Raw genomic sequence first — 21444 nt, forward strand, 5'->3', positions numbered from 1 at the left:
AGTATGTTAAATACACGTTTTAATGGAGATGGACAAGTGGTACATGGTAACGCATTGTTTTGCAAACTGTGTGTTGTGACCCATTAGTGCCTTGGGAAATCAGCTTAGTGGGTCACGACTGGCAATTACAAAAAATGAAACAACTGTATCACATGGAGTAAGCATAAGTATCTTTCTGTGTTCCGTGATCTCTGTGTGTAAACGTGTGTCCTGGGTTTGCGAAGTAAAATTTGCCTTCTTGTGGGTCTCAGACAAAACTTTGAAAGCCACAAGCCCAGAGGAGGCTGAAGTGGAATCTTGGGATCCCCCAGTGGAGTGACTTTGGCCAAATGGGGTCATGACCCTCCTGTAAGGAGGGAAGGATTCCCACCTCCGAGGGTTCTTGAGAGAATTGTTTCTCCACTATGCTTCTTGCTTCCAGGGTGGTGCTTGGTGGTTTCCTTGGTGGCCACCTTTGGTGTTTGTTGCCATATTCTTCATGCAGAGAACACGTAGAAGGTGCTCAGTGGGTGCTTGCCAAATGCTGCATAAGCAGTGGCTCCCGCTTGAGGTCGGCAGCTCGTCCCTGCTGGCTGGCCACTGGGCAGCTTCTCCTGCCCGGCCCTCCTGTGTGTCTGCGGGTCCAGGTGGCCCCTGTGGGGGGTGTTGTCTGAACATCTTCAGGGCTCAGTCTCTGGCTATGGCAGGAATGTTGAGAATAGGTCTCAGGGCATCACAGCTGACCCAGGCTGGCCCAGCCTCTCAGATTCTCCGTCCCCTCCCGGTGACCGCTGTTTGCACAGCTCCCAAGGCAGGCTTTGTGTCTCCTGCTCTTTGTGTGTTTGGGTGAAGCGCCTGACATTTCACTTCTGTTTCATAGTCCTCTGACCTTAAGAAGCACAGCTGCTCCCTGGGGCCCCCGTCAGAGGTTTTCCTCTGATCGTCCTCTCTGGTCACAAAAGGCTGCTGGAGAGAGCAGGCTGTGGGGTGGCACACCCCGCCCCTGCGGGGATGCTAGCTGCAGCTTGGTGAGCTCTTGGGGTAGGCAGGTGGGGCTTTGCACGCAGGACCCGACCGGGAGAGCCGCGGATGGTGGGCGGGTAGTCCCGGGTGGTTGCTGTGGGCCGCCTCTGTGCACTTGGTGGTGGGAGCTCAGGCAGTGTCACGGCTGGCCCGCGGGATTTGGACCCGGGTGACCAGAGTTCCGAGTTCTCATTCTTTCAGATGGCCTGGGGTAAGTTATTTGGCCTCTTGGAGCCTTAGTTGGTTCCTCCGTGATAGGAAACGCCATGAAGTAAGGCCTGGACTTTTTTTTTTCTTGCCTCTCAAACATTTTAGAAGCTGGATGAGAGCGTGTGGAAATGGTTTATAAATTGGGGTTCCCCCATTGGGAAGGCTTTCTGAGATGCGAACAGGCCATCAGATCGTAGAACATGTATTAAGAAGCAGCCTCTCAGTTTGCAGATGGGGAAACTGAGGCCTGAGTGGGATGGTAGCTCAGCAGGTCTGTGGCCAGATGGACACCTGATGCCCGTGGCAGCCGTTGAGTTGGGAAAGCCTTTACTGGGGAGGCAGGCGCCTCTGGGCCACCTGCTAGGAACTTTGCAGCTCTCTTTGGGTGATGCTGTGGGCTTCGTGGGGCTTCGGCCATCTGCTGAGGGGCAGACGGCCCAGTGGGCAGGCCTGGTGTGGGGCGTGTGCGTGCTGCTCTTCTTTCTCGCTGTCTTTTAGAAGGCTTCCAGTAGCAAGTGTTATCCTCTCTCTGGAGGCCCTTCCTCTTGGCAGCGCCGGCCGCCCGCTGCCCACCAGCTCCCGCCCCGGGAGCCCGCTTGTGTTACACGGGCCGCCCCGGCCCACGGCTCTGGTGGCAGGTGTCGCTGCGGATCTCCGGGCTGGTGAGCTGCTGCAGAAGGGATTTTACAGCATGACAGGGAATTTCAGCCACCACGTTATCTCTGAATTGGCCAATTGATGGTTTCAGCAGAGCATTTCAGCATCGGGGAAGCCAATACAATTTGAGTTAGTTGTGATGGCTGCCACTTTAAATACCGCAGTGAATTTCTGTCAGCGAGCTAATGCGTGGAATAGGGAATTGCAGAAAACTTGATCACTAGAGTGCATCAGTCGATTCTGACCCCAAGCTATAGAAAATGAACTTAAATCTAGTTGACTGTCGCCACATACTTTCTTTGGCATTATTTTGCTAGCAGCATCTTTGTCAAAGGGAACCTGAAGAGAAGAGATGAGGCAAAAATCACTGCGAGGGACTCTGGCCGCCGCTACTTGAGAGGGCCAACGATCTTCCATGGAAGGTTGAGCCATTAGGAGTTGGGGTGGTAGTTTTTTGCTGAGAGATAAGTAACTCAACTTACAGGGTTGTGGCTTAGTAATAACAGATCCCTGGTTTAACGAAGGAAACTCGAGTTTACTGAGCACTTGCTATGTGCCGAGAAAGTGTTCTTATTTAATTCTTGCCCCCTTGGGGCAATGTAGGGGACGTGATCTTCTTCCCCTTTCATGAAGGAAAGAACAGTTGAGAACAGTGAGCAAGTTTAAGTGCTAACTGTATGCCACGCGCTGTTCTGAGTCCTTTAGGCTTTATCTCTTGTTCTCCTCCAAACAGTCCAGTGTTAAGTTCTGTTTCCATTTCCTATTTTGCAGAAAAGGAAACGGAGGTAATAGAGAGATCTAGTCATGTTGGAGGTGGACTTAAAAAAAAAAAAAAAAAAGTGCAGGGTACCTGGGTGGTTCAGTCGCTTAAGTGTCTGCTTCGGCTCAGTCATGTTCCCCCATGTCCTGGGATCAAGTTCCACCTGGGTCTTCTTGCTCTGTGGGGAGCTGCTTCTCTCTCTGCCACTCCCCTTCCAATTTGTGCATACATGCGTGTTTTCTCTCTTTTTTTTTCTCTCTCTCAAATACGTAAAATCTTTAGAAAAAGTGCTTTTCACTATCACACCATGCTGCCTCCCCAGGAATTAGTACCAGATTTGGCATCTTTGCTGCCTAATTAACTGATGCCCCACTGCCCAGGCCAGGGTAGTTTTGATACTGGTACTGGGAGGAGTAGGTGGGAATGTGTCCCGAGGGAGATGGGCAAAAACTGAAGCCCTGCCTGTGGGTCTGATGGTTCCTTACTGGGCTGGTTTTCAGTGACCTCGGCCAGGAGGAAGACTTGTTGCTTTAGGCCTGCATGCCCTAATGGGAGAGTTTCCCCATCTCTTCACTTACAAGGTCACTTTTTATTAATCCTCTGTCACCTCCTGTAGACTCCATGCCTGAAGATATTTCACTGGCAAATAGATTGCATGCATCGAGTCACTTTTAATGAAGAAATGGAAGAAGAACTATGGAGTTGCTGATTAGAGCTGCTTTCAGCTCAGGGGATCTAGTGTGAGCAGGCCAGGTTGGTCGAATTCTGGTCAACAGAACACATTGGGAATTTTGGTTCCATTTCAGTTGAGGTAGACTTGATTTTTTTTTTTTTTTTAAGATTTTTATTTATTTATTTACCCATGAGAGACACAGAGAGAGGCAGAGACATAGGCAGAGGGAGAAGCAGGCTCCATGCAGGGAGCCCGATGTGGGACTCAATCCCCCGACCCTGGGGTCACACCCTGAGCCAAAGGCAGATGCTCAACCACTGAGCCACCCAGGCATCCCGAGGTAGGCTTGATTTTTGTTGAGCCTAAAAAAATACCAACCAGGCTTCAGGCTCCAGGAGGGTTTTCAAGGGACCTGGTTAGAGTTCTTTGGCTGGGAACCTGTGGCATTCCATCTGTGCTTTGTCCACCTAACAATGAGGGAGGCTCTTTGTAGGCTTGTTTTGGAATGGCCAGGATTAGGCTTTGTAGAGTGAAGACCCTTGTGTTTCCCCCTGGAGTCAGGAGGGGCACAAGGCAGAGTTCTTTCTGGGTCATCCCTCCAAGTTCAGGCTGCTCAAAGCTTTCCTATAGGGAAAACCCACTTTGGAGGATGGGTGGCCCAAGGCTGGTAAGACTCTGTGTGGAAGGTTCCCATCTCCAGAAGATGCTCCTGAGACCTCCAGCCCCCTCCCCTGCAAATAAGTATAAGTTCCCTACTGCTCTCAGCTGGCTTACAGTGGAAGAGATGGATCCCTGGGGCAGAAGTCCTCTTTCACAAACAAACTTCCCCACTTACTGGCTGTGTAACCTTCGACCGAGCATTGTCTTCTCTTTGGGCTTCAGTTTCCTGATTTGTAGCCTGGGGGCAGTGAATTCTGAAACAGTGGTGACTGGAATCTGATGCACATTTACCTTGGGCCGGGTGCTGTGCTTGGGTATGATGTTTAGTCCTGGTAAATATTTTTATCCCTTTCTTTCGAAGCTTAACTGGTGATGAGGTCATTAAATAGGAAAGTCCGGTTTTGAACCCAGAGCCTCTGTCCTAGCCTTCAAACCATCCTGTTACTCTAAGAAACTTTAAGATGACTTTAGGAGTTGGTGGAGACCTTGGGGTAAAAATGCACTTTGAAAGAATTGGATTGTTTCAGAAGAAACCTATAAACATTTCTTTAAAAAAGAAAAAAAAAGATGTCAGTGACAGTTTGCTTCCCAGTGAGATGAATGCAGATAAACCTATTTTGACTGTTAACTTACTTTGTTGCTTAAAAGCCAGTGACATGTAGCGTTGAATTTATTTTTCTTCACAACGTTTAAGTGTTTGCCACTTCTTGAGTGACGTGTGTGAATTTGGGAATTGCCTGTACTTTGGGAATGTAGGCCGCCGCTCGCATTTCAGGCTTTCGCCTTAGGAGGGACTTGGCGGAAGGTGTGTGCGGGGCTGTAGCTGAGAAGTGGCTCCAGAGCTGTGTGTGTACCTGTGTCTCAAGATGTTGCCAGAGCCAGAGCCTGCTCTGAAGTTGGGGTCACGGTGGAGAACTGATTGCAGGAGTCTTTGTGACTGGAAGCCTAAATATTTATTCTGTTCTGTCCCTAATGAAAACAAATTGTCAACAGTTGTTCAGTAACTGACTAAATTAAAATCTGTAATTAGTCAATTAGATTAAAGAGTTGGCACAACCTGATTGTATCATGCTGGTTAGGTTATTAAGAGAAAGGGTGTGATTTTTAATTACTGAATGCTAATTTTGACAGTTTCAAATAGAAACAGACGTGTTTTTTCCCCCCTTTCCCTAATTCTGAATGGTTTGGAAAGTAAAGACACTCAATGTGTAAATTATGTTTTGTTTTGTTTTGTTTTGTTTTTTGAAGGAAAATAATCCGTGAACACCCTGCCATAGAGTAGGGGGATTTTAGTTAAGAGGCCACACTGGATTTCATTGGACGGGTTAGCTGGAAATCCTTCCTTTCTTCAAGGATGGATGGCCTGGCGTTTGGCAGCTTTGTTTTTGCTTTAAATGAGAAGTTGGATCTCAGCTTCAAGTAGTCGAGTCATTGAGTTAGAGTTCTTTTTAGGATCCTCCCTCGTTTCTCACTTCATGGGGCTTTTCTGACCAACATCCCAGAAGTGATGGCAGCAGGAGACAGAGTCTAATGAGTAAAGGGCTGTGTATGGGATGTGTGTGGGACTCAGAGACCTCAGCACACGTGAATAACTGCATCTGACTTTTTGTAAAGGATTTTCTCATAGACTAGGCAGCCATGTGAGAGTGACCTAAGTTCTTACTGCTCTGCTTTATGGATGAAGCAAGGTGAGGGTGTAGGAAGGAGGTACCCAGGTGTAGGGTAGCGGGAAGGGGCAGACAGGTGGGTGGCAGAGGGGCTGTGTGCAGGCAGGCATGCCGGAGTTATGGAGTTATGTGGGCCAGATAGGAGAGGGGCTACCTGCTTGGCAGGAAGATGGGGTCAGAAGGTAGGGCCCACTCATGAATTTAGGGGTATAGAAAGCCAGCGGAGAGTATAGGATGAATGGAGTAGGCTGATTTTATTTTATTTTATTTTTTTAAATTTTTTTTTTAAATTTTTATTTATTTATGATAGTCACACAGAGAGAAAGAGAGAGAGGCAGAGACACAGGCAGAGGGAGAAGCAGGCTCCACGCACCAGGAGCCCGATGTGGGATTCGATCCCGGGTCTCCAGGATCGCGCCCTGGGCCAAAGGCAGGCGCCAAACCGCTGCGCCACCCAGGGATCCCGAGTAGGCTGATTTTAAAATGGAGAAAGTCCTTCTATTTTTTTCTGGGGGATGCTATCTCATTGCCTCCCCTGCAAACACTGGAATACAGGTTGTAAGCAGTCTTGGAACTGGGGGTGAGATCTGAGCTATTTCTAGACTCCAGCATAGCCTGGATCCTCTCAACTGCTAGAAGAGCCTTCCTGTCTCCCTGCCCTCCTCCTCAGCTCCTGGGAGCTCACATGTGGTCAGCCCTGGGGGCTGTAAGGCGCTCTGCACATAGGTCATGTTATCTGGAGCGCCTCAAGCCATTGAGGAGGTTCAGAGGCCTTGCCTCTCATTGCCCCGGTCCTGTGGTTAGTGACTGTGGGTTGAGGGTCTAACCCCATTTCCCCAGCCAAGGGGCTGCTGTTTCCTCATGACCTATTGGGCGTTGTCCCTGTTTTGGAAAGACTACCCCAAACCCTGTACCTCAAGGAACCACCCCGAGTGGTGCCGTTAATGTTGAAGCACAGGCTCTATTTACTGCTTTCTGAGTTTTCCATGATCCATTTTGGAAATACCAATTGAAATGGCCTTTGGTTTTCAAAGTTTACTATTAAAGCAGCTGGTGATCCAGAATGAGTCTTTTTAAATTTCTAAAATATTTTTTGTATGTACGTATTTTTTTTTTAAAGATTTTATTTATTCATGAGAGACGAGAGAGAGAGGCAGAGACATAGGCAGAGGGAGAAGCAGGCTCCCTGCAGGGAGCCCGATGTGGGACTCAATCCCAGGACCCCAGGATCATGCCCTGAGTCAAAGGCAGATGCTCAACCGCTGAGCCACTCAGACGTCCCTATATGTATGTATTTTTTAAAGATTTTATTTATTTGAGAGAGAGAATGAGCATGAGCAGTGGGGGAGGGGGAGAGAGAGAAGCAGAGTGAGAAGCAGAGTCCCCACTGAGCAGGGAACCTGACTCAGAGCTCGATCCTAGTACCCCAGGGTCATGACCTGAGCTCAATCCCAGTACCCCAGGATCATGACCTGAGCCGAAGGCAGACACTTAACCAGCTGAGCCACCCGGGTGCCTTCAGAATGAGTCTCTTTTTAAAGGAAGCAATTTTTCAGTTTGGATTTTGAGAAATATATGGGATGCCGGCGAACCAGAGTGTAGAGAACAAGGTGAAGCAGCCTAGGTTCTAATCCCCAGTAGGGCTTTTACTTATAGTATAACCTGTGCCAGTTGCTTAACTGAGCCTCCGTGTCCTCATCTGTAAAATGGGTTGCACTCAACCTGCAGTACTGTTTTGGGGTGAGGATGCCAAGCACCTTAGAAGATGCCCAATAGTATTTCCGGAATAAAAGAACGAGAGGCTAAAAGGTAGCCAGTGCTCTTGGGAAAGTATCCCTGCTTAGGGAGCTGCACCAGGTATGTTTAGACACACAAGTAAATGAGAGGAGCCGAATAAAATGTAGGACATACTTACAAGTGGTGGATTGGTGTGTGTTCTGAATTTGGAATCATTCTTTCAGACTCAGGATCCACAGCTAAAGTTAAAGAGGTGGGGTGTGTGTGTGTGTGTGTGTGTGTGTGTGTGTGTGTGTAGTGGCAACTAGAAGAAAGGAAGTGACATTGCTAGGAGAGAGTTTATTTTAAAAGCTTCCCCACTGATAGATTTGTAGTCCTGGGTAAATAGGGAAGCTTGTAAAACTTGATTCATTTTCTTCCTGCAGTCTGTTTTTGCTGGGGAGTGGGGGTGAGGACAGAGCTTCCAAGAGAACCAAGTGCTTTTTGGTTAGAAGTGTTTGTGTGTCCTCAGCACATCGTGTACGAGGCAGAGCAGTGTTCTCACCTCTGCCTCCTACCCCCAAACCATCTTTCCCTTCCCAGGACTGAGTGCCTGTTGCTGGGCTTTGGTCTGGTCTCATCTAGGGATGAGCGAGGACTTCCTGCACTCAGGATGACTTCCTACTTCCTTCCTGGCCTATGCTGCCCAGAGCAGATTGGTTTGCTCTTTTCTTTTGGTTAGAAAACATGTTCTCCCTTGTCCCTGTCCAGGCCTGTTCTGCAGACATGAACAGGCAGCCTGGATGACCACTGGCCAGCTAGGAAGCTAGGGTGTGTCTTTAACTGTAGGCGCGTGTGAGCTGTTCAGGGATTAGAAGCCTCTGCTTTTGGGAAACCACTGCAAAAATGGAAGGGTGGTCAGCAGTGAGGGGTCAGAAGGTGGTTGACCTTGTATGGTGGGGGGAAAAATTGAGGGAATTTTGGAATGTTGACTGTGTATTTTTATGGTGAGGGTGGAAAATACAGGGTTCACTTAGGACAATGTAAGTTTCTTAGACTTGGTTACCAAACATTCCCAGACTGTAGTTAAGGAAGGGAAGGGCCAGGCTCCCTCCTCAGGGCCTTTGCACAGGCTATTCTTCCTTGCTTGAAGTGCTTACCACTGTTCTCTCTCCCCCTGGGGATCTCTATTCATATTTCATGTCTCAATTCAGAGATCCTTGAATTCTCAGAAATCTCTCATAATCATCTGAGCCATCAGGCATGGCCCATAAACTTAGGGCTTTGGACACCTGATGGATATTCCAGTTTGTATTTGTGGACTGAAAGTCATCAGGAAGTACCAGGAGGCTGCCCACCTAGCTGGGCTCCGTCGGTGCATTCAGTGGCTCCCTGCAGCCTTAATGCCCTCAGCATATGTCCAGGTTTCACTGCCCTGGCCCTGCTGTTCGCCTGGCTTTTCTGAACTAGGTCTTTGACATATTGATGGAACTTCCAACATGAAATGTCGTCAGAGAAACGCTTAGTGTTCACTCAGCCCAACCTTTTGCTAACTGCTGAAATCTCTGAGGCTGAAAGTCCTGTGACTCTTCTTCTGCCTGGTTTTTGCATTTTTTTATAGAGGATGGGGAAGAGGGTGGGCAGGGACCTGGCTAAGAGCCCTGAACACTGTCCCTCAGCTGGTGCCTTAGTGTGGTGTTAACGTGGGATCACGGGAAGCAGCCAGGTTCTTATTCTTGTAACTGTTGCGCTTATCTGGTAGGAATATTTCATGATTGGACCCCCTGTCACTCAGCGTTGGTGGTGATTTTATCAGGCCATGCAAATCTAGTACGGTTGGCCTTTGCATTATCTGAGAAGAAGAAGGTTTGCTTTGCCAGGAGGATAAACAAGATTTGGGGACGGGAGGGGGTGGTGGTGGTGCTCAGGCTTTGGGCTGGGAGGGAGTTTGTGCCGCGGTGGCTCCTAATTGCTAATGGCTCTTCACCTGTTCTTCACCACGGGCCGGTGACACCCCAGCGGAGGGGCAGCTTTAGTTCTAAAGCAGCTATACAGGCTTTTCCCAAGGCTTGAAATCACTTCCTTCAAACACCACTTTATCCAAAATCTACTGAGAGGTTAGAGCAGATCCCTGGTTTTCTTGGATATTCACCCAGTCAGTTTAGCTTTCATTCATCAAATAGTTGATGCCTCTGAGGTGTGGCTGCAGACAGGGCAGCAGCAGATCATTTACCCTCACAGAACTCATAGACGTTCTTCCCCTTTCTCTGGGGTTTATGTGTTTTAAGATCCTAACTGCGCATCTTTGAACAGTAGATAATACCTTGTGCAGGTTCAGATGGACTTGTCCTCCTGGGGGGGAGGGGGGCACCAAAGAACCCTCTAGGTCTCCCTTGAAAGAGGTCAAGTGTGCCTTAGCCTGCCCCATCCCTGGGGCCGCCACAGCCTGGGGCTCTGGATTTTGGCCTGACTGCTTGGACTTACCTGTTCACTTACTTCTCTGTAAAGTGCTGGTAAATGATACCTCCCCCGTCCCGGTGTTGGTGTGTGTGCGACTCCGCACAGCTGGGCCATTCGGGGCCCTTGTCAGGGTATGGCTAAAAGTTTGGAGAAAGTGACGATTGTACCTTGGAGACAGAAGAGGTGGAACAAAAATGTCCTTGCATGGCTGTTATTCCAGTAAAATTTCTTGAAAAACTGGTTATTGGAAACACAAATCTGCAAGAACATAAACTATGAAAGAATGAAAAATATGCTGGTTTTAAGGATGTTTTTAGGGGGTCTTTGTTCTCTCAGACCTGAGTTAAGTTTTCCAGGCTTTACCAAAAGCACAAATGTCCCCCCCCCCCCCCCCCCCCCCCCCCCCCGCGGTTGGGGATTGGACATTGCAGCCAGGCCCCAGGCCACCACTGAGGCACAGGTGCCTGCCACAGTGCCACCCTTTTCTGGTGAGTCAGTGAGTTTGTTCCGGAATATCTCACCCTGGGGAGGGCCAGGGCCACTCTGGGCTGCTGTGTCTCAGGAAGCCTGTGCCTGTCCTGTCCAGAGCTTCTTTGACATTTGGGGTACCCAAGCTACTTTCCCCCTCACTTTTTAATGAAAATGATTCCGAGGAGCATGTGTCACCTCGGCATTCTTTTCATGAGGACAGAAGCTCTCACTGAGAGCTGAGAGGTGGGTTTTGATCAGAGCTGATCGTGGCCCAATCGTTGGTCTTATTATTTGGTGGGTCAGTTGCTGGGGCCCCATCCAGGGTATAATTGGGACTCAAACGTTGGGCCTGAGGGTGAGGAGGATCTGTGAGAATAGAAGTCATAGGGGAGGTGTGACTTAGCCTGTCTAGGCCACAGAAAGGGTCACTCAACCACTGGGACTGCGGCATCTGCTGCTCTGGAGGACAGTCCATCCCTGACTTGATACGGGAGCTGTGGCTGCTACCAGCTTGGCCGCCCAGCCCAGCCAGGACCGAGGAGCCTGGAGCAGCCCTCCCAACCTCTCTCTGGTTCATTTGGCCCAGTTCCATTTTTCCTTTCTCTGAGTATAGGCTCTTTACCGCTCCTCAAGCCCCCATTGTCTCCACTACTGGACTGGGAGTGCCCTTTCCCAGGCCCCTATGAAAGAGTGAGCCCCCCGGGACTGGCACATAGTCGGTGCTCATTAAAAGTCTTGAGTTTCAAAACAGTAGGAGTGGAGGGCTTGATGCATGATGATGGAAGCTCTTGCTGGGAGGATGGGGACTTTTCTACCTGTGCTGTGCCTGGTGTGTTGGCGGTGCTCAGCTATCTGGATATCCCAAGGAGTGGTGTCCCGAGGAATGGGACTCTGGCCTGGCAGGGGCATGGGTGGCAGCAGGGAGGGAAGGAGCCAACTGTGTTATGTATAGAAGGGCTGTGGTCCATGGAAGAGGGCACTGGTGGCTCCTGCCTTTCTCCTGCTGCCCCTGCTGGCGGTGACAGTCAGCCTTCTGGCCTCACCCTTAAACTGCCCCTTTGTTGTCTTGGGCCTCTGCGTGGATGCCAGTTTTGCTTTGTTAATGTAAAATATGATGGCCTCAGTCTCTCCTCTACTAAACTCAAAATCAGATCAAAACGAAACAGATCAGGAGCTGCGGTAAAGACAGCTCCGAGGTTTCCCTGACCGTGGGACAGAGGCTCTGCACGTGAGCCAGACATTCCAGGCCTTTCTGGTCTGACCTCGCCCACGTTTCAGATTTTGCCATCTTGATTGCAGACCCCATCCCGGTGCTGGACACATTCTTTTTCAATATAGATTAATTATCACAATCTCCTGGTGAGGTAGGTGGTGGTCTTAAGGGGAAAAAAACCCAAAGGGCCAAGCAGGTAGGGTTTGAGAGCATCTGAGGGTACAGAGGGTGGCCGGCTTGTGTGTTGCTGGTGACAGCCCCCCGCAGACTAGAAAACCTGGCGCCTCGCTCCTGCCTCCTCATTCCTGTATAGAAAGTATCATGTCTGTCACCGGCTGACACTTTGAGGGTTTTTCTTTTCTCCAAATAAATAATTCTTTGTCTCTCTTCAGGGTGGCGGCTGGGGCTGGAGAGAGGCAGTTGATCAAAAGCAGCCTCCCTGACTTTGAACAAGTGGGCTGAGGAAGGGGGCCTGGACAGGCCGGGGGCAGAGGACGACCATGACCAGGGGAGCCACCAGTGTGCAGCTGAGGCCGGAGGGGTGTCCGTGTCACCTGAAGCCGCCTCCCATTGCTAGCCTGGGATGTTTGAGTGAAATATCAGGCTAGAGGGAGAGTTCCTTCCTCAGAGGAGAAAGCAGGCTCCCTTTCCTGTCCTTTTGTCTCTTGTCCCCTTTGTCCCAGCCCTCCAGCTCTGCGGCCTCCCCTCCCCCAGCGGTTCCTTCCTTTGTGCCCCCGCCACTCACTCACCAGTGAAACTTCAGTGGAGCCTCCAGTGGCCGCCTAGGCCCCCGCCTTGCCTGTTCCCAATGAAACAAAAGTAGTTGGTGGGTCCCTGCCTGGACCTTCTGACAAGGACTAGAAGGAACCAGACAGGGGGGCCACAGCACCCCCAAGGTGGTGGTTAGTTTGGAAGTTTGGTGCAGCTGTTGGTAGCCCTTCCAGAAGGAACAGTGTTATTGTTGTTGGGGGGTGGGGTGCTCCTGCCCTAGTTAGAGGGATCTGCGGCTGTAGCTGTGGCAGGGGCACAGCTTTCACCCCCTTCCCTGCTGAAAGACCCTGGGGTCCCCATCAGAGTTCCTTGATCTCCTGCCTTGAGCGGTTTGGGGGCCCTTTTGGTCACCAGTTCTGTGTGTGACACCTAGAAACAAGGCTGGGCAAACTCTAGAAGAGCTAGATCCATGCTTCTGGGCAACAGAGCACCCCCACCTTTGTTACAAGATAGGGTTCGTTATCTTTTTTTTTTTTTTTTAAGATTTTATTTATTCATGAGAGACAGAGAGAGAGGCAGAGACACAGGCAGAAGGAGAAGCAGGCTCCATGCAGGGAGCCTGATGTGGGACTCAATCCCGGGTCCCCAGGATCACGCTCTGGGCTGAAGGCAGTGCTAAACCACTGAGCCACCCGGGCTGCCCAGGGTTCGTTATCTTTAAACGAGCTAGCGATGACTAGGGGCTTAAGCAGAAATTGGGGGGAGGAAAAATTGAATGTTGGGGAAAAGTCTAGCTATTACCTTAATTTGTTGGAGGACGAGCGTGGAGTTTTTCCTGGTGACGTGGGAACTCCAATGCCTGGTTTGTTTGTTTGTTTGTTTGTTTTTTTTAACTTTATTTATTTATTCACGACAGACCTGGCGGGGGGGGGGGGGGGGGGGGGGGGGGCACAGAGACACAGGCTCCATGCAGGGAGCCTGATGGGACTCAATCCCAGGTCTCCAGGATCATACCCCGGGCTAAAGGCGGTGCTACACTGCTGGGTCACCAGGGCTACCCCAGTGCCTGCTTTTCTAACCTGGTGGGAGGTGTGTGCTTCCTGAGGCTGCGTGGAGGGGCACCTTATGTAGGACTTGAGAGGGCTGGGCAGCCTGGGTGGCTCAGCCATGTAGTGCCGCCTTCACCCCAGGATGTGATCCTGGAGACCCGGGAACAGAGTCGGGTTCCCTGCATGGAGCCTGCTTCTCCCTCTGCCTGTGTCTCTGCCTCTTTCTTTCTCTCTCTCTCTCTGTGTCTTCCAAAATGAATAAATCTTTAAAAAAAAAAAAAAAAGGACTTGAGAGCTGAGGCCTGCAGCAGGTGGAAGTGGGTGTGGATGCAGAGCAGAACTGTGGCAGGTTGGTGTGGCTTCATTGTTGCCACAAGTATTTTTTGCTCCTTAAAGTATTAAAGTTATTAATTTATACTTTTAAAATCATCGCTTTATAGGAGAGGGCATGTAAGTTTAGAAGTGTTATATTCTGCTCTCAACTTACATCAAAAAATTGACTCTAGGTCTCCACGTGCATTTTTGGCATGAGTGTCTTAAATGCTGTCACCAAAGCCACTTTTTGTCTTCTAACCCACTTTTCTAGCACGTTTCACCAATACTCCCGTCTGAGTTGTTTTGGTAGATGATATTTTTCAAATTTACATATGATTCTGCCCTTCAGATTTTTATCCAAAGTCACAGGGATCCGTTAGAACGTGAAAACTGTTGGATTTGTGAAATGTATCTCATTGGTATTTGTTGCTGGGAATGCTCTAGCAGACTTGAGACCCCCATTTTGATGCTAGAGAGTGGGGGGAGGCACTGTCCTTTCTGAGTGCCCTGTGTGGCCCTGATATTTCTCCAGCCTCATTTTCTTTCTCTGTAAAGAACAGATGACAAAAGCGCCTAAGGCTCCCTTCTCTAGATTAAGTATTTGAAGGAGGCAGGATAGTGCCCTGTAGACAGTGTGCTCTCAGCAAATGCACTGTGGGAGGCTGGAGAGCTCTGGTTCTGGTTTGCAGAGTGGCTTTGAGGTCTTACAAGGTGGAACCCAGAGACTGTCCTTACAGGGGAAGCCGGGACCACGGTGGGTTTTGGTTTTGGGTTTTGGGTTTTGGAGTGGGGGAACCATTCCCAAGGGAAAGGGGTGTCACTTTCACCTGATGAGAGCACAGTAATGGGAGCAGAGCGAGAGGAGGCCCTAAGGCCTGTGGCCAGAGTACCCTTTACTCTTTGCCCTCTTGAAAAATAGTCCCTGTGGCCTGCCCTCTGGCATTCCTTGAGTGGAATGTTTTAAATTCCCTTGGTTTGGAACTTTTTTACCCAGGAAGTAAGAGAAGACTTGACCAGTCTGTAGATAGGACTCAGAAAAACATTTATGCTGTCTTTCAACTGTCTTTATTTCAAAGCTGGCAAAGCTTAACTCAAGATACAACAGGCACCAGGCTCCCTGTGTGCCCGAAGATGTCTGTCGTCACGGTCATGGTCATTGTTGGCCATCTCGACATTGTGGGGGATGGATGACACTCACAGCCCTGGTCCTTGGTGGGAATGGACAGTGGCCATGGTGTGTATTGTGTGTGGGTGTGTATTGTGTGTTGTGTGTCCAGCTTTATGGGGCAGATTTGCATCACCATTTGTAAATAAGGCCTGCTTTGAATATCCACCTCTGATGCACCTGTGGTGCCTGCTCTGGGATTCCCAATTTAGATGGCTGATGGTAATTTGAAACTGAAACAATCAGAAGTATGTATCTTGCGGAAAAAAGAAGGGGGGTGGTGGTGGCTGAGAACAACCCCGCCCCACTGGAAGTTGTCACCTAGCTTGGACTTTCCATGTACTTGGTGGGTGCCCAACATAGACCACCAGGCCAGGTGAGGGCCCTGCCTCAAAGCTGATTTTTACCCTCAGATACTCTGTTTCATTGAGAGAATTAGCAAAATAAGATGGAAGTGGGTGGTGTATTCACATTACTTTGTGAAGCTCTAAGCGATGGATTGCATCTTCCAGTTGTGAACTGTTCCCCTGGACTAGCTGTTTCTGGCCCCCAAATGAGAAATGAGTATGGCAGTGGTAAAATTAGGGTAAAACTAATTTCTAAAGACCAAAGACCTTAAGGGATGGGGTGGGGGGCAGGGGCAGCTTTCTTTTCCGAATGGGCAAGGCCTAAGGGCCTTGTGCTTCTGTGTGTGTGTGTGTGTGTGTGTGTGTGTGTGAGAGAGAGAGAGAGAGAGAGAGAGAGAGAGAGAGACAGACAGAGACAGAGACACAGACAGACAGACACGCAGAGGGAGGGAGGGAAGGGGCAGAGGAGCAAAGGAGACACCCGAGAAGGACCTAGAAATCTAGAGGGAGTGGGAAGGGGCCTAGGAGCAGTTGGCAGCTCTGGCTTGGGGGAGGGGTTCCTATTTGCATAACTGATTGTTGCTCTGGGGGATTGTGTGGGGGAAGGGAGGCCAGCACAAAGGCTCTTTCCTCCCCTCCCCTCCCCTCTCCTCCTCTCCCCTCCTCTTCCCTCCCCCCACCTCTCCTTTCTCCTTCCCCTGTGTGTCCTCCCCCCTTTCCTCCCCTTTCCTCCCCTTCGGTGCCAGGCCCTTGAGCCTGGTCAGTACCACCTGTGCCCGTCGGATGGCTCAGGGTTGGCCTGGTGCCATATTGCCCAGTGGACAAGGTTTTGCCGCCCAGGCTCCTCAAGTTATAGGCAGGGCCACCGCAGCTGTCTGTGTCCAGATAAAGTCCAAAGGAAGGCCTCTGGCTGTGCCTCTCTCTTTAAAAGCTGGTGCTTCATAAAAGACGATTCCTGTATGAACCCTGAAGTGCTTGCCTTGACCATCTTCTCTGCCTGATGACGAGACTTCTGGTGGGGGTGGGGAGGGGGGAGACTGTGGCCTGTGTCTGTGTCTTGTCTCATGAGATGGTTTACCAGGGCCGATTTCCCGTCCACACCCTGACACTTGGGGAGTGACTGCTGTCAATGAAAGGGGACTGGCTGCTGAGGTGGCCCCTTGCAGCATCAGCCAAGTCTCAGCATGGGAGTCCTGAGGAAGGTGAGCTAGAGATGACTAGATGCTCCGACCTGAACACAAGAATTCAGAGTGTGTCACTCACTGGTACACATCCTGAACAGTAATATCTGCTGGGGCCACCACCCTCCTTTGCTAATAAACCTGTAACTGAATGGAGGACCTCAAACAGGAATTAATAGTACCTAGTGGCTTGTTATCCACCTCTGGGTTTTTCTGTTTACCTTATCAAGTGCCCTTTGGGGTGGCCACCTCCCTGCCCTCGGTTTCCTCATTAGTAAAATGGTGATGACATTCTTTGGTCAGGCTATCCTGAGACTCCAGTGATATTCGCTGTGGTGATTTTTGCCGTAATGCTAATAAACTCATTGACTTGAGGGGCCTGCCAACATCTGGGGACAGAAGCAGGCCCTGGACTCATCTGTGGACAAGTGGAGAACCTCACAGGAGAAAACTAGTGGGCAGTGCGGGCAGCTGACCTGAGGGGTGGGCTGTGTTATTGGCCTCCAGCCTGCTGGGTGGTGTCTCCTCTCCTCTCTGCCACCTTGTTGACTTTTCCATAGGACAGAGTTACCTGTTGCGAGACTCCTACCCCAGGAGGTAGGGTGCCTGCCATGCTGCCATTTACGTCTTCCCTGGGGAGCAGCCCTTCGCCCCTCCCCTAGACCAGAGTTCCATCTTTGTGCATAAGCTTAGACTAGTATCCTTTCAACAAAGTGAGGATGGAAAGCATTTCAAAGCAAAATCATGCCCTAGTGGCCGCCAGTTAGGGCACCCACCCCGGGTTAAGGGTGGGTGTCGTAGACATGAGCTATAGCTCCCCTTCAGTTCTCTGGGGCCAGGGCTGGGTGTTCAGTATTCCTGGCAGGGCGCTGGGCCCAGTGGGTACTAGTTTGCTTCGAGGAGGGAGGCAGAGGCCTGGAGAAAGCTTGTGCCCCATGAACAGCTTCACTGACTGCTTCATTCCTTTGACCTCACAATACGACGTTTCATCTATGAGGTGGGGAGAGTGTAAGCCTCCACCAAGGATAGTTGAGTGTGATTTGTAGACCAGTTTCTCTCTGGAAAATGTTCGGTATTTGGTATTGATGATCCTGGAAAGGCTTGGCCAGGTCATGAACTTGAGCTGGGAGGGGCTGGGCTTTGGTTCCTGAAGGATGGGGTGGCTGCCCTTTTGTGGCTAGTTGAGGGGATTAGTATCAAAGGGCGTAGGGGCTGAGACCGCCTTCCCTGGGTGTTTGCTCAGAGGAGCCCATGCCTGCCTTGTGGGTAGCCCTGGGAGCTAGGACTCCAGCCTGTCGGTTACGTGGCTGCTCTGGCCACCCCCAGACAGCTATGTCTTTTTCTTGTGAACAACTTGGGTGTCAGCTCTAAACGTCGAGAATAGCTTGTCTTACCTGTCCGAGCAGGTTTCTGGTCTAGTAAGGATGATGGGATGAAAATACTGGTAGCTCTATCTCCAGTAGTCCCAGATCACACACAGCCAGGAATAGGCTCAGCCCATGGCGCTCAACTCTGAGGCCTCAGTGTGCAGCAGCCCCTTACAGGGTGTGTGTGTGTGCATGGGGTGGGGGTGGGAGGGTGGAGGGGCGGGTCTGCTGAGCTAGGGTGCCAGAAGGTATTCCTGTTTTTTAAAAACACTTGCTTGGCCCATCTAAATCCAACCAGGGCCCCATACTCCCTGCCCCCACAAGGCCCAGTTGCCTGGATTCCCATAACTCTTCTCAGCTCTACAACTAGAATCAGGGAGGGTGGTGCCTGCTTTTTATAGAAGAGGAAACTGAGGCCCAGGCAGGGAAGAGGCCGCCTTGATTGATGGAAAGAGGCCCCAGAGGCTCTTGAAAATTTCCCTCCAGCCCTCAGCAGCGGGCTGCTAGGTCTCACCTTGCTCCCAAGGCCGTTGCCATTAGCAACCAACTTCCCCTGTTGGTTCTGGGGGCCCTCGAGGGGAAGAGGGAAGAAGGTGGAAGCCAGGCTGTCAGTCAGTCAGGTGGCATTTGAGTGTCTGTGTCAGTGGGTTAGTGCAGGTGACACTGGGAGGAGGGCCTGGGCACATCAGAGCCATCCAGTGCAGAGGCCCGTTGGTTTGCTATTAATTGTTCCTAGTAACGGGGAAATTACATGTGGGGACACCTCACTTTGTGCAAAAAGATACCGTATCACTGTTAAACCATACACACCCAAAAATAGAAAAGGAGGAAAAGCAAAGACCAAGTAGAGGACGACTAAGCAGGAAGGTCTACTGGAGTCAGGTAGATTTGCTCTTGTCTTGGTCCAGCTGTTCTCTAGCTGTGTGTCCTTAGCTTAATTATCTGGCCCCTCTGAGCCTCAGTTTATCCATCCATAAAGTGGGTCACGGTATAGGTGTCTGTGAGCAGTGCAGATGTGCGATGGATGCTCAGCACCTTCCCTGGCACTCCTGGCTCCTCAGTAAAAGATGGCTGGCATAAGAACCGGAAACCTGGGAAGGGTGGCTTGCCAGTCACTTGGTTTCATTTATTGAATGTCATCTAGGTCCTGCCAAAAGCATGGTGTCCCAGGGGTACAGAACTGGGTGAGGATCAAGTTGATTGTCCTGAAGGGCAGGCAGATTGATTTGACAATCGACTGAATAGGTCAGAGTCAGTGCTGGGAGGGGGACCCAGGCCAAATCTGAGGGGAGCCCCGAGAGGGGTGTGTCTGGCTGCTTGAGGGCTTGGGAGGGCTTTCTGGAGGAGACGTTGCAGCTGGGCTTCAAAGAAGACAGAGACAAGTAAGTAGAGGAGAAGCATGTCTCAGGCAAGTGCAGATCTTTTTCTTAGGGGAGGACCTTGGACAGTGAACAGTGACAGTGGCTGACATGTGGGCTCTTAGTCTGTGCCAGGCGCTGGTCTTGCCTATGTGAAGTGACTTAATTCCCATAACCAACCTTCTGAGGCATGCACTGTCCCAGTTTACAGTTGGAAACCTGGCCCTAGAGAAGTTAAGGGACCTTTCCAGGCTCACACAGCATGGAAGAGCCAGCATTCAAACCCCCCAGAGCCGGGATCCAGAGACGCCCCCCTCCTCCCCCCTGGCTTTGAGTCACTGTCTTGCCTGACAGGATCCAGATCTAGTCACTGAGAGATAGATGCTCATTAGCTAACTAATGGTATGACCCACTATTTGGGCGAGTTGAGGAGTCTTCCCGGCCTCACTTTCTTTATCTGTAAAACGAGAATAACCCATGTCCATGAAGCAAAGTAAGGTTCTTGGATGGAGTTTGCTCTGCGGGGCATGCTCAGAGAGTGCTTTGTGGGTTGGGAGCCGTCATCCCCAGCAACTCAAGGAGGGGTGGTTGCAAGGTAGAAAATACTCACCCGAAAGGCAGGCTCCCCTCCCCCACCCTTCTTGTTGGAGAAGCCAGGAGCCTATGAGACTTGGGCAGGATTAGATAAAATGTGGGCACAGTGCCCAGCACAGCACTGGCACGCGCACAGCCCCGGTAAACAGTAGTCATTTTCATTATTGTGTCTTATCTCTCGATATTAGTAATTATTATTGATGGTCCTCTCATCAGTCCTGTGGGGTGATGTTAGCCTCACTTTATAGGAAAGGAAACAGCTTGGAGGGTGGATAATGCATCCAGTCACAGTAATTGACAAGATGCACGGAGATTCTGAGTTGGGTGTGTCTCGCTCGCGTCCCTGCCCTCCCCTGTAACATCACGGAAAGGCTCCAGCAGGCCCTCCTGTGTGTCGTAAGGCAAGGCTTAGCATTTCACCAAGGCTTTCTCAGAGAGCCTTCCAGACATGCCGGTTGTGTAAGGTGAAGCCTGTTCATGGACATGTGGACTCCTAGTCTGTGCCAGGCTCTGGTCTTGCCTGTGTGCAGTGACTTCACTGCCATAACCAACCCTGCGAGGCAGGTATTATCCCATTTTTGTGGTTGAAACTTGGGCCACCGAGAAGCTAAAAGATGTTTCCAGGCTCCCACAGCATGGAAGACCCAGCACTCAAACCCCTGAGAACCAGACTCCAGAGACACCCCCCCACCCCCGCCCCACTTGGATGCTTGAGCTCATGATAGTGACTCTACTCCACCAGCAACGCAGTTACCCTGGGCACAGGTGTATGAGCCTGCCCTAAACCAGATCTTGGCCTAAACCAGATATGGACCTCCAACACCTGAGTCTTACAAGGACGTGCAGCTCCTATACAGAAAGTCCAGTTCAGTGACCCAGTACAGTTACAAAAATAATGCAGTGGAAGAAGTGGCCATAGCTTTGGGGTTGCCTGGCGGCTTTCCGGCATGGCCCTTTGCCAGACCGCAAGACCCCCTTTAGGTGGTCTTCTGGCAATGGTGTCATTGCTTTTCTCCCATCTCACCACTGTTGGGAAGAGGTGGTAGCCCTGTTGATTTGCAAACTGGGCTCTGTGGTCTCCAGGGCCTGTGTGCCCACAGCTTAGTGCCAAGCAATAATGGAAGAATCCATGCAGACACAGGGACCCCAGTGTCCCTTTGTCCTGTGTGACGGGAGCAGAGAACCATTTTCAAGTTCAGAATTGAGCCTCGCCTCATCAGGGCTGTCACCCTCACAGCCACCACGCTCGTGCTAATTCTTTGTTGATTTAGAAGCCTCTTCAGGATCGTGTAGTGCCTCGGGGCCACTCTTGTGGAGAGGAACTATAATCCCTCAAATATCATAATCCCCTGCACTGGATACTTTAGAGCACGGTCTCTTGTACATGAGCTTGTCGGCACCCTCCAGCAGTCCTGGGGGAGTAATGGACAAGGCTTCTTATCCTGTTTTGTTGATGAAAAGGCAGGTAGGTGGCTTTTGTGACTTTCCCAAGTCACATGTCCAGTATATGATGAAGCTTAAAGTAAAATCCAATCTGAAGGGCTAGTCATGGTATAGAGGACAGATGGCACATGCTTGGCACACACACCAACACTCCTCCCTTGTTCATGTCAGACATTGCAAGTTGATCACGGTGACTCTTTTCCTTGTGCCCCAGGTTCACGATTATTTTCGATAGCACATTCAGCCAGCTATTGTTAGTTGAATAACATCGGCATGCAAGAGGAGTTCCTTGTCATCGGTGTCACACACCAGCTGGAAATTGGCCAGTGACGTCGTGTGCATTTCCTGGTTGTTTGGATTTCTAGATAAGTGAAAGTCAGATGTGTACTGTAACTGGATTCCAGTTGGAAGTCCTGTACCTTTCT

General features: G+C 50.5%; 1 protein-coding gene across 9 annotated transcripts in view; it reads left to right on the plus strand.

The window, feature by feature from the left end:
• SSBP3 (single stranded DNA binding protein 3) overlaps positions 1-21444 on the plus strand; it is a 164822-nt gene that overhangs the window by 12893 nt on the left and 130485 nt on the right. For 3 of the 9 annotated variants that reach the window (XM_038537452.1, XM_038537455.1, XM_038537458.1), the window contains exon 1: positions 16191-16278. The exons of the other annotated variants lie outside the window; for them this stretch is intronic. In XM_038537452.1, coding sequence (XP_038393380.1) covers positions 16206-16278 — 73 coding nt within the window. In that variant the 5' untranslated portion in view covers positions 16191-16205. Of the gene's footprint in view, positions 1-16190; positions 16279-21444 lie in introns of those variants that run through there. 9 annotated transcript variants of the gene reach the window in all.

This window comes from Canis lupus, chromosome 5 (genome assembly GCF_011100685.1).
Source record: "Canis lupus familiaris isolate Mischka breed German Shepherd chromosome 5, alternate assembly UU_Cfam_GSD_1.0, whole genome shotgun sequence".
NCBI classification, from domain to species: domain Eukaryota; kingdom Metazoa; phylum Chordata; class Mammalia; order Carnivora; family Canidae; genus Canis; species Canis lupus.